Here is a 13,081-nt window from a genome sequence, read left to right on the forward strand (position 1 = left end):
TCAGACCCTCACTCAGAGCCTGTTTCCTTTCGCTCCACACATGTTGAGCAGCCCAGGCGCCCTGCTTTCCAAGCCCGTAGCGGTTTAAAAGCAGCGAGTTCGGAGTGAGGAGAGAGACTCGGTGGCGGTGAAAAGGGACAGGCTGGGCCTGACGGCTAGAAAGGAGACAAGCCGTAGGCGTGGAGTGGTAGCAGAGCCGCCTCCCCGGACGCAGGAACGAGGGGACGCTCCTCCAACCCTCAGACTCGACAGCGACGTTTCTCTAACGCACAGGAGCTGCTAGGCTCTGGCCCACTCCTCCGTGGGCCGACCCCGGCTCAGCAGCCCAAGTGGAGGCAGCCAGAACCTTCCTGGAGCCCAGAGCAGTCCAGCAGGCTCCTCCCTCCACATCCTCCTGCCTCTGGCTGTCTCTGTTCTGGGCCGAGGAGCACAAAGGGGGTGCCGTGAATTGCTTCCCGGTGTGTCCTAACACAGGTGGCTCGCTGGAGTGACTCACAGGATTGTCTAAGGTTCACGTTTTGAAATGTGTGCAGTTCATCACAGCGCACAGAGAGCATTTGCCCCCACCCCTGCTCTCTGGAACATGACATTCCTACAATTCTGACGGAACATGACATTCCTGCAAAGTGGGATTTTCTGGGGGCATCCAAGCTAGCAAAAAGCATGCTTTTCCTGATATAAAATCAGCACAAGAAGAATTAAAGCCAAAGAGAGGGGCGTTAGAACAGTCTGGTGACCTTGTTTAAATGTGAAGCAGGCGGTGTGGCTTTGCATAAGAGTTGGCAGACCTAGGTTTCAGGCTGACTTCTCCCTGGCTGTGTGACCTTGGAAAAGTGACTTTCCCTCTCTGATTTTCGTTTTCCTCATCTCTAAAATGAGAATAATAAGCTCTGCCCTGACGACCTCAAAGGGTGAACATGAATGACAATCAAATAAGATGCATGTAAAGCATATAAATGTAAGGGACTTTTCTTTAGGTTCTGGGTTTATGCGCACTGTGCTTTGGGTAAAGATTCAGAGAGACTGCTCAGTTCGCCAAGTGGCATCTTATATAAATTGCATACTTACATTAAATTTTTTTGGCCCCTTTCAAAATTACTCCCCCTGGGTTGTGTTTTAAGATTATGATCTCAGCTTTTAGTAAAAATCCATACAAAAATAGCCTATGAAATCTGTTTGTTGTAGGGATGCTGTTAATACCATACTGGCTAATTTGACAGTGTCCTCCATATGAGGCATTTTTTAAAGGATTAAAGCCTAAAAAACATTTTGTTTCCCTGAAGAACTGGTATGTTTTCTCCTTAATGAAAATGAGAGCTAGGCAAATATAATCTTGTTGCCCTTTTCTCTTGGGCTGCTGGGAAGTTCATGGTGAAATATACAGCTTATTATGTATAGTGTTGAGACCTTTGGTTGACTTGTCTATGTTCTGGTCTCTTTACCTCTGATAAACATATAATTTACATTTTCCCAGACCCTTATGTTTTAATTTTTATTCAGTGTTTATTTTATTGTGCATTTCCCATAAACTTCCTTGGATCCCTTGAGAGATAATGAGGAGACCAACCAAGCAAGTGAGAGAAAAATTAATAAATCCTGTGGTAAGAGGGAGTCTGAGTCCCCTCCACGTCTCTCACAGGGCACAAAGCTTTGAACAAATGTTTGTCTCTTGGTGCCTTCACAATCAACCTGTCTGTTGCAGGCATACGAGGAGAACATGTATGGAAGCAAATATCAGTGGATCATCCCAGGCTGGTATGAACCTTCCTGGTGGGAGCAGGTGCACACAGAAGCCAACTCATCCCGTTGTTTCCGGAAGAATCTGCTTGCTGCCATGGAGGGCTACATTGGCGTGGACTTTGAGCCCCTGAGCTCCAAGCAGATCAAGACCATCTCGGGAAAGGTCAGTGCCTGGGTCTGCCCATTTCAGCCCCCTGGCCCATCTCCTTGGATCATCTCGTCTGATGATGTGGGCAAAAACAGTTCGGGTCTTGTTCTGGCCTTTGCTGTGTGACTTTGAGCAAATCACTTGACTTCTCTGAGCCTCATTTATCTGTTAAATGGGGACAGCCAGCCCTCCACTGCATGCCCCTCTAGGGAACTGTGGGACTCAGATGAGGTAAGGTTCCTTGTAAGCACGTAAGACAGTGTACACATAAGGGACAGAGTCGCGACTATTGTAGCACCAACTACAGGCGCTGCCTTCAGGCTCGGCCAGGGTTCGCCCCATGCCCCTCTGACCTGCAATGTCCTTTCTCAGTCTCGCTGATTCTCCTGTCAGCCTGAAGGAGAGGAAAGATGCCTCAAGTAGACTTGGAAACCTGTGCTGTAGACCAGCTAGACTGGCTCAAACCCCGTTTAACCACTTACCAGTTGTGTGACCTTGAGCTCGGGGTCTCCCAGCCGCTGGTTTCTCGTCTGTAGAGTGGTGGTAAAAATATCCTCCTCTGGGGTTAGAAGGAGGACTGATGGCCGTGCTGTGTGGCTAGCATGGCGCCTGGCACCACAGTGCTGTCATAGCCTGGGGCAGGACCTTGGCAGCGGGCTTAAGTCCTCGGGCCTCCGCGTGTCCCCACTAGGGGTGACTAGCCCTGCCCTGCTATCTCATAGGGCTGTGAGAGAACCAGCTAATAGGGCACACGTAAAAGTATTTCAAAGGCACCCCATTCTCTGTCAGTGTCAGCATCACCAAGAGTCAGGGATGAGAGCCACCGGGAGATGGGAATAGCCGTCACTCAGTTCTGCCCACCAACCAGAATTTGGTACAGCGGAGCACATGATTCTTGTCTTCCCTAAGCTCAGATTGTTAGTCTCCACCCAACCCCAATTTCACTTAAAGAATAAACTTCGTAGCAAAGTAATATATATATGTATAATTTTTATCCCTTATTTAATCTCAATCAGAGCCAACTTTACAAGAATGACTTATTGACTTGTCAAAAAAATGGCAAATCATTAGGACACTTTTTGTAAACAGCTCTGTAGATCATACTGGCACCTGAGAGATCCTGGAAAAATGCGTGAGTTAGAAACTGTTGGAAGAAATATTTTCATAGGAAAATTAATGCGTATATAAAAAGTTTTTTGAGATGCTGAATAATGAGCAGAAACAACTCATTTGATTTCAGTAAGTGTTATTTCTTAAAGTGTCAAAATTTGCAGTTTATTAGAAGATACTTGGTCCAGGGATAGCCTATACTGTAATCTAAATATAGTATCAAATTGGAGGAAAATACGAAACCTGAGGAAAGCACAGCGTGCAAGCAGACAGCGATAGTTCAACCGAGAGACTTAAGGAGGACCAAAGGTGTAGACGGTTACACACCAGATCTGTGACGATGGGTGGGGGTGAGAAGAGGGCCGGGGGACGCCATGAGGAGGGCCTCGAATGTCATTCTGAGGAGCATGGATGTTCCCCAGGGAGGGCGAGCCACGCACGGACGTGAGCCGTGCCCAGGAATGCATTTTGGGACGATCATTTTTGCAGTGTTTTTTGGAAGGAAATGTTTTGACTTTATAACATCTCCCAGGTCACTGACTTTCCTTTTTAATTTTTAATTTTTTTGTCTGGAGGCTGACTTCACCCCCAGATTGCTGTGCCCATGAATGGGACACCTGGCGGCTGTTTCTGGGACTGCTCACTTCACCCCGCAGTGAGGGCGACCCTCTCCTGGGCCCCCCAGGATGGAGCAGTGCCATCGGAGCAGAGCCCGGCGCCCGGCTGGGGGCGGCTTCTGAAATTCCGGCAGACCCAGTCCCTCCCCGCAGTCTGTGAGGCAGGAGGCAGTATCTCTTACATTCTCCCCAGGTTACGAGATGATTGAAGTTACACGGGGACACCTGCAGCCTCTTTGCCTCTTGGAATCCGAGGGTCTGAGGCTTTCCTAGAGACCACCTAGACTCAGATCCCTCCCACCAGTCTCAGATCCCTCCAGTAGCAGAGGGCTCACTACTTCTCCCTTGGTTTCCCGCAGGGGCCTCCGGGCCCACACAGCTCCCGTGGGCAGTGACCGCATCCCCGGAGGCATCCCTTGTCCATAGGAAACAGCCCGCTCCTCCAGATGTAACTCATGGGCCTAGGGCCAGGACTAAGGGCAAAATTTAAGGGGGTGCCAAAAACCTCAGTAATCAAGATAAAAAAAAATGTTACTGCAATATTTTTTAATTCAAAATTAATGCAAAAAAAATCCATGATGAACAAAATATCAAAATTTTAAATAAAGAGAAAGGCTTCCTCTTCAATTTTGCCCAGAGAAGAGCACCCGGCTCACCTCCCCTTGGTCCTGGCCCCGCACAGGTTGTATTTGCCAAGCCCGTCCCGTGCCAGCCCGTCCTCCACACTCGCCCTTGTTCAATGCTCTCTCCCCAGGGCGGGGGGCCCGGAGTTGGTAAAGCGTTCCTGTTTGTGCTAGATCTGGTCCTAGTCCTGGCCTTCCCACCGATGAATCTGGACCTCGGCTGGTCACTCTCCCTCCCCGGGCCTCACTTTCCTCAGCTGAAAAGGGGACATTTGGGCCAGTAACTCCTGGGGTCCTTGCACAGCTGAGTTCTCTAACTCTGTAAACATGGTGTTGCTTATTACAGCAAGCTGTTTGATGTGGTTGTAACGTTAAGGGCTGGAATCCCCAGGATAAAGGTCACTCCTGGTAGAGAAAGTCGCAGCATCGGGTGGAACGGTGGCCCCTCTTGTAATGCGTTCTCCGAGGTTCCCTCTTGCATACGCCTGTCTCCAGAGTCAAGCTGTCCCCAGCTCGCTCAGTGGCACCCAGGAGATTTTTGGCAGGAGGAATAACAAGGTCATGGTCCCCCTCCAGAGCATGTCCATCAGCCCCTTCCCATTGGAGTTTCCAATGACGGGACGAGTGCAGGCCTTCGTGCTTCCCTGAGCGCAGTCAGAGCTCCGTCTGCCGGAACCTCCCGGGGACAGCCTCAGGGCACCTGCTCTGGCTCTAGAGTCCGGCTCTTTCTCCCCGTTGAGGTTCCTCATCACCACTCCCCCAGAGTGCCCCTGTTGACACTGGTGATTTCCAGGGCCGGCTCTCACTTTTCAAAGTCCTGTTGGGTCTGTTTCCATTGGAGCATTCACAGTTCTGGCCAGGTGTCCCGGTGACGGCTCAGCCTCTCCTACAAGAACATTCTTCCCCTTACGGTTCCCCCGCTGAGACACAGAGCTGGGCCACAGCACCAGATGGAGATGTTCACAGAACCCTGGAATCAGTGGGACCTCAGAGGTGGCCCCAACCCTCCATCAAAGGCACGGGCTTGTTCTTTGGAAGAGTTTTGTAATGTTCTCTGGCAAGAAGCTTCTGCGACCACCCGCGACTGTTTATTCAACACGGCAGAATTGGAGGAAACACAAATCCAGTGAGTCCTCAGCTTAGAGCCAATGGCCCATGCAAAGCTGCACCCATCTCATTGTCACTGCCATGGGAGCTCGTGACAAAGAATGTGAGCTTTTAGGGAAGCTCTGGGCCCTGGAGAGGAGGAAGGGAAGGCGCCGTGGAAAAGCAGGAGAGCTCCCCGGGAGCCGAGCTTCACGGCGGCGCTGCCTTGCCCCCACTCTCCCCACACAGCTCCCACTCCCTTCTGCTTCTCTAGAGGCTCACTCCCCTGGAGACAGGCGGTGTGGCAGAGGTACGTGGGCTTGGGAGGAAGGTCTGGTGGCCTCTGGAAGGTCGTAAGCAGTAAGGGCTCTGGCTAGATTTGAATCTCGGCCCCACTACTTCCCGACTGGTGACTCTGGAAGACAGTGAATTGTCTATACCAACATCCATAACCCCCCGTCCACCTCAGCAACACAACTCTGGCTTTTGACTAGGTTTGTTGCCACCCAGCTGAAAATGGACATTTCCCAGCCTCCCATGTAACTAGATATGGCCAGGATTCTAAGTCTAGCCAATGAGATATAAGTAAAAGTGTTATATGGGACTTCTGAAAGGCTCCTTTAAGAGGAGAGCTTGCCTTTCTTTTTCCTTCTCCTTTGTGTTGGCTGGAATATGGGTGGGATGGCTGGAGCCCTAACAGCCATCGTGGATTAAGAGGTGACCTTGAGAAACAAACTTTGTTCTAGGATAGTGGAGCATTAAAATAGGAGCCTGGGTCCCTAATTACACTGTGGAGCTGCCATAGCAGCCCTACACTGCCTACCCGTGGACATCTTTTATAAAAGAAAGAAATATAAACTATCTCATTGAAGTCACTGATAATTTTTTTTCTGTTATATACAGCTGAACCTAATCAATAGTGATACAGTGACATTGGACAAGTCATTTGACTTTTCTGAAATTGTTTCTCATCTATAATACTGGGGTAACAAGAACTCTTTTACAGATTTATAAGGATTAGATGAGGTAATACAGAGGAAACTATCTTGCAGAGTGCCAAACACACAATAGTTGCTTGACAAATGGTAGTTCTCTTCCTTCCTCATCACAGCAGCCTCGGGGGCAGGAGAAGGGAGCAGTGAGTCAATTTACACACCCATACACACAAATCTGCTCTGGTTCATTATTCGGATTTTACTGAATCTGTAGATTGATTTAGGAAAAATTGATGTCTTAATAGTATAGAGTCTTCCAATCCATGAATTTTGTATATCCCTGCATTTACTTAGGTCTTTTTAAATTTCTCTCAGAACATTTTGTAATTTTCAGTGTGGAATTCTTGCACATATTTCGTTTGATTTATTTCTAAGTATTTGATGTATTTTGGTGAATGTATGTGCAAATTACTATTGGGAACAGACTTAGGGGTGGAATCTCTGAGTCATAAGGTGTGCATCTGTTCAGCTTTAGTAGACACTGCCAAACAGATTTCTAAAGTGGTTGTACCAGTGTACACACCCACCAGCAGGGAGTGAGGGTTCTGATTGGTTCACATGCTCACCAACATTTGGTGTTGTCAGCTTTTTAATTTTAGCCAGTCTAGTGGGTGTGTAGTGGCATCTCATTTTAGTTTTAACCTGCATTTCCCTGATGACTAATGCACTTGGGCATCTTTTCACATCTTTATTGGCCATTTTGATAGCCTCTTTTGTAAATTGCCTAGTCGAGTATTTTGTCCATTTTTCCACCTGGATTCTCAGCCTGTTTCTCACTGATTTGTAGAACTTCTTTTTATATTCTGGATATGAATCCTTGGACAGTCATATGTATTACTTATATCGTCTCTCATTCTGTACCTTATCTTTCACTCTCTTAATGAATGATGTATTTGATGCACAGAAATTCTGAATTTTCACGTGGTCCCATTTATCAGTCTTCTTTGTGATTAGTATACTTGTGTCCTGTTCGGGCCTCTTTGCCCACCCAAGCTCATGAGGATATTTTCCTATCTTATCTTTTAGAACTTTTATTTGAACTTTCACATGTAGATATAGAATCCACATGGAATTGATTTTATGTATGGTCTGATGTAAGATCAAGATTAATTTTTTTTCCTATGGATAACCAACTGATTCAGGACCGTTTATTGAAAAATCCATCATTCCCCCCACCCCCCATGCCACAGTGTCACCTTTGTCATAAATGACTGTATATGCAGTGGATCCGTTTCTGGACTTTCTGTTCTCTTCCATTGGTCTCTTTACCTGTCCTTTAACTGAGACCATACTGTCTTAAGTAACTCAAGCTTTAGGATAAGACCTGATACCCGGTAGGGTGAGCCCCTCCCCTCTGTTCTTCTTCTTTAAGATTCTCGTGGATGTTCTTGGCTTTGATGTAACTTTTCATTTAGATCTACCTGCATATTTACATTTTCCACTACTTTTCGTTCCTCCCTGCCTGTCTGTTCTGTTTCTGATCGTTTCTTTCTGCCTGAAGAACTCCTCTTAGCCTTTCTTTTACTGTGGGTTTGCTGGAAACAGATTCTCTCAGTTTCTGGTTGTCTGAAGTTTCCTTCCTTTCACCCTAATTTGAAGAGATGTGGTAACTTGCTGTAGAATTCTAGATGGACAGTTACTTTCTTTCAGCTCTTTAAGATGTCACTTGGGTGTCTTCTGGCTCCTCAGCTGTCAGACTTGCTGTTGCTCTTTTGAAGGTAATGCATCTTTTTTTTTCTCTGTAGCTGCTTTTGAATTTGTCTTTGCGTTGGTCTTCAGCAGTTTTCCTATGCTGTGCTGAAGTGAGGTTTTCTTTGAGTTTATCTTGATTGAAGTTCACAGACCTTTATAGAACTTCATCAATCTGTGGAGTGTTGTGTGGGGAAATTCGAGGATAAGATCCCTTTAGATATTGCTTCTGCCTAATCTCTCTTTCCTCACATTCCAGGACACCAATTATACATATCTATACATTTTCAACATATTCCATGTATATCTTGTGTTCATTTCTTATTTACTATCCTTTTGTCCTCCCTGTGCTTCAGTCTGAATATTTACCACTAGCTTTTCTTCCAGTTCACTAATCTGCTTTGTGCTTTGTAGAATATGTTACTTGATTTATCTGTTGAATTCTTAATTTTGGTTATTCTAGTTTTGATTTTTAGAGTTTGATTTTTGATTTTTAGAATATTTTGTTCTTTTGTTTTCTTTCATAGCTTCCAGCTCTCTGGTGATATTCTGTATCTTTTAATCTATTTTCTTGAACATATAAACCTTGCTGTTTTAAAGCCCATGTCTAATAACGTCAAGATTTGGATCACCTGTGGGTCTGTTTCTATGGCCTGTTTTTCCTCTTTCCTTCCTTCCTTCCTTCTTTTTATTATGTGGTTCTGTCTCCTAGTACACCTGGTAAATTGGATTAATTGACCTGGATATGAAAAGCTGTAGAGGCTACAGATGGTGTTGTCTTTCCTCAGAGAAGACTTTCTCTTCAAGCAGGCAGCTAGACTAGAGGCAGATCACCTTAATCCAGTCAAGAACTGAGATGATTCCAGGCTTGGTTTTCATTTTTGTAAGGCCTGGTCTGTTTAGGCTTGCCTTTTTCCTGGCGTTTGTCTCTCAGGGTTCTCAGCTGACATCTGGGGTGTTGGCTGGCCCTGGATCCCGGCTTTCCTCTTCCTGGTATTGTGAGACCCCAGACACTTCTGCTTGTGCTCTTAGCCCCCAGCCACTGCCTTCTGCTTGGCTTCTCAGCCTCTTGCTGTATGCAGCTTAGTCATCACCAAATATTTCAAGTGCAAATGCCAGTCTGAACTCTGGGCTCAATTTTCTGTAGTTCCTCTTCCTCTGAGACCTTGGCCCTGCAGGCCTCACTGCCCTGGTAGCCTGAAATACAGCTGCTTGTCTTCCCCTCTCCCTGTGGGACTGCCGAAGACTCTGATCCAGTGCTTTCTGCTTCTGCAACCAGCCTTCCTACTGACACATCCCAGATGCCTCAGGAGAAACAGCAACGAATGCTGCACTCATCTCAACGCATTTCTCTTCTCTCCAAAATCCTGGCTCCTCAAGTCCTAGATGTCCTGGTTGCTTTCTGATGCCTTTGAATAACTATTTTTGTATTTTATTCTGCTTTTCTGAATGTTCTTCAGGGGAGCTCTGGTGTGATATAAGCCATTTCATCATAGTCAGAGTAGAAGTCTGAACTGAAACTGTTTTGCTGAAAAGGTGGAGAACAGCACATGGGGACACGGTAAGCACGGCACTTCTTCAGCTCTTTGAGGGGCTGTTGTGCACAAGAGGGAGCAGACACGTTGCTTGCGACCCCACAGGAAGATGTAACACGCTGAATACAAGTTACAGGGAGATGGATGTAAAGTCTGCACCTGGAAGACTAGAGTCCTAGACATCAGGCGTCCCATAAGCGGAAGGTGCTGCCTGAAGAGAGAATGAGCTTCCCAACACTGGAGGAGGCTCAGAAGGGCCCAACAGACATCTGGAAGTTGCTATTGAGAAGATCCAATAATCAGACTCTAGGAGAGACTTAATCAGTGGTAACCAATTCGTGTATTCTTGAAATCTTAGAAGATTTTAAACATACAGATGCCTAAATTATCTCACAGACGCACTGAGTCAACATGTAGGGCCCTGGCATCTGTATTTGTGTGTGTGTGGCAGGGGGGTGAGGAAGATGGTCCCTGAGCTAACATCTGTGCCAATCTTCCTCTATTTTGTATGTGGGATGCCGCCACAGCACGGCTTGATGAGTGGTGTGTAGGTCCATGCCCGGGATCCGAACCTGCGAACCCCAGGCTGCTGAAGCAGGGCACATGAACTTAACCACTACACCCCAGGCCAGCCCTCTTGGCATCTGCATTTTTAACAAGCTCCCCAGATGATGTACAAACTGGAGTGTCGGAACCAATAGACTAAATATCCCCTATTGTACCATCCAAATTAGACTCTGTGATTCCAGCATCCTGCAAGGATGCTAGCGAGAAACTCTGCCAGTTTTGCCACTCTGGGGTGGCCGTTGGAGATGTGGAAGAGGACTTGTCCTTCTCTTTCTCTTCTCTTCTGTCCATGATGCTCCCCTCTCCCAGAAAGCAGGACTCCGCTTGGTTCTGTTGGAAAGACAGACCCATAAGGTTTAGTCACTTTGTGGGTTAGCAAGCTTGTGTGGGCTAGCCTGGAAACCTAACCACTATTTATAACATGGTTTCTGTGGGAAAATATGTTCCAAGTTCCAACAACTGCCTTTCGAAAATAGGCTGGAGCGCAACCTGTCGGTAATTGGGACTATCTGTATAAAGTTATCTTCTCAGAAACTTGAGCATCTCATGATAAACTTGACCTCAGAGAATGAGTAATTAATCAGCTTTTGGTGTCAGCTTTACAATAGGAGAAATTCTTCTGCCCTGAATAATTGGAGGCCTGCTTTAAGAACAACTATCACTTTTTCTCAGACAATTGGGAGACTGTTTCTTCCTGCTGTCGTTGTTTTGCCCAAGGGAGATTGGTGCTGGCTTCACCTGGGAAGTGATGAATGGCCTGGGATGTAATGTGGTAGCAATGACTTCAACGCAGTGTTTGCAAAGACAGTGAGAATGTGGTCACCTTTCAGGGCTTAGCTACACTTGTGTCCTGTTCCAAGGACTCTGCCCACAGAAATGAGGTAAACGACCATATTTGCAGTGTTCTCCCCTCATCTCCTGCCCCTTGTCCCCTGGATGAAGAACAGTTTTTAGATAGGAAAGATACAAGTACATGTATGAAAAGTATATACAGAGGCTACGTTGGCCCCAAGGTCAAATTGAAGAAACAATGATCTTGGTCCCCCTATTGTCCACACAAAAAAATAACCCCAATAAACTATATCAAGGAAATTTAAAAATCTCACTCATTTACTTTCTGGTGAGACCACATTGGGAATGTCCGTCTCAGGGCTGGACCCCAACTTTAGGAGGGTGGCAGAAACCTTGAAGGATGCCCCAGTGGCATGTTCTGGATGGGGAAGAGGTCTAGAAATGTCCTCTGAATGTGATCATTAGGTTGAACAAATAGTACTCAAAGACAGACACCACAAGCTCTTGGGTGCTTTGCGTGGGTCAGAGAAAGCTCTAGAAGCAAAATGTAAGGTGGGGGAGGGGGCAGTCCAAAGGGGCCTCATTCCTTTTATGCCTAAAGCAATTAATTAGAGAAATACACATTCAAGTAATTTTTAATACTTTTAAAATAGCCAATAGCTGAATTTACCCATAGACCGAAATTGTAGTTAAAAATCAAAGAAAATAGATCCAAAGAGTAAAAGATGGAAAAATAGCAAGGATGCATTAAAACAAAACATTAAAAGGTGTAGCTATCACCATAGCAATATGGTATAAGGAGGAAATGCACCAAAGAAATAAAAATTGCCCATCACTATTTGAAAGGAGCTCATTCTAATCATTAATCAGAGAAATGCAAATTAAAATTAAAAGGAGATATACTTATTTTCTTAACAAACTGACAGTGATTTTTAAAATTAAAATACCTATTGTTGTCACAGATGCTGGGAAATGGGTACATTCATACACAGTGGGATTTTAACTTTTCATATTTGGGGAGAAAAATTTGATCCTATATATATGTGAATAGTGTTTTAAGTTTTTTATACCCTTTGCCTCAGCAGTTATACTTCTGGGAATTTATTCTGAAAAAATAATTAGCAGTGTATGTTCAGAAAATTTAGATACAAGGATGCTTTTTGCAGTTCTGTAATTGGGAAAAATTAGAAACAAACTAAGTGTACCATAATTGGAAATTAGTTAAGGAAGTAAAAGTAGGATGTTCACGCATGGGAGGACGTTGACCTGTGTCAGCAGGTCTCAGCCCAGTCTCGGGGTCTTCAGGGCCTCCTAGGCTGGCAGCTGTGCTGGGTGGCCAGGTTGAAGAACCCACCTTTCCTGTTAATAGCAGTGGCTGGCATTCGTGAGGCATCCACCACGTCCTGGCCACCGGGCTGGGCGTTTTGCACACTTCCTCTCATTGCCCCCTCACAGCCCCCCGCAAGGGAGGCTGAGGAGACCTGGAGCAAACGGGACCCCGCCCCAGGTCACAGTCAGCATACCACAGAGCTGGGGCTGGAGGGCAGGTCTGCCGGCTTCCAAATCCCGTGTCCTCACCACCATGCCAGGCTCCTGCCTCTGTCCCCAGGAGGAAACGTCTAGATCAGCTTGTTCAACCTCCTCGTTTTTCAGATGGGGGTGATGGGACACAACAGACAACAAACAAGTAAACGCATAGGTAGGAAAACTGCAGGACGTGGAAAGTGCAATAAAGAAGATAAAACTGGTGGATAGAGAATGGCTGAGAGAGGGGGTTTAGAAAGGGTGGGTCAGAGAAGCCGTCCCTGAGAAGTGACAAGTGTTGACATTTGAGTGCTGAGAATAGCACGCAAAGAGCTGGGGAGGAAGCTTTCCGGCAGAGGAAACAGCTAGTGCAAAAGCCCAGGGGTGCGAACAAACGATGTGATTGAAGGACCAAGGAAGAGAGAGCCTCGTAATGGAGCGTTTCCTGCGCCCCCAGGAGGAGCGGAATGGAGAAGGATGAGCCCGGAGGGTGGAGGGTGTGATGAATGGTGAAGAGGGGCTCGGGGGCTGAGCCGGGCTGGAGACGGTGCCGTCTCCTTGAAGAACCCTTGGTCTGCTGTGTATTTCAAGTGATGAACAGAATGTGATGGCTGGACACGATGCATTTCTGAGGATACACAGGGATAAACCCTGA

General features: G+C 46.4%; 1 protein-coding gene across 1 annotated transcript in view; it reads left to right on the plus strand.

Annotated features, from left to right (window-relative positions):
• GABBR2 (gamma-aminobutyric acid type B receptor subunit 2) overlaps positions 1-13,081 on the plus strand; it is a 351,811-nt gene that overhangs the window by 195,978 nt on the left and 142,752 nt on the right. The window contains exon 6 of the mRNA XM_087419415.1: positions 1,703-1,903. Coding sequence (XP_087275541.1) covers positions 1,703-1,903 — 201 coding nt within the window. The remainder of the gene's footprint in view (positions 1-1,702; positions 1,904-13,081) is intronic.

The sequence above is a fragment of the Ceratotherium simum genome, chromosome 29 (genome assembly GCF_057802395.1).
Source record: "Ceratotherium simum simum isolate JZ-2026a chromosome 29, ASM5780239v1, whole genome shotgun sequence".
Classification (NCBI taxonomy): domain Eukaryota; kingdom Metazoa; phylum Chordata; class Mammalia; order Perissodactyla; family Rhinocerotidae; genus Ceratotherium; species Ceratotherium simum.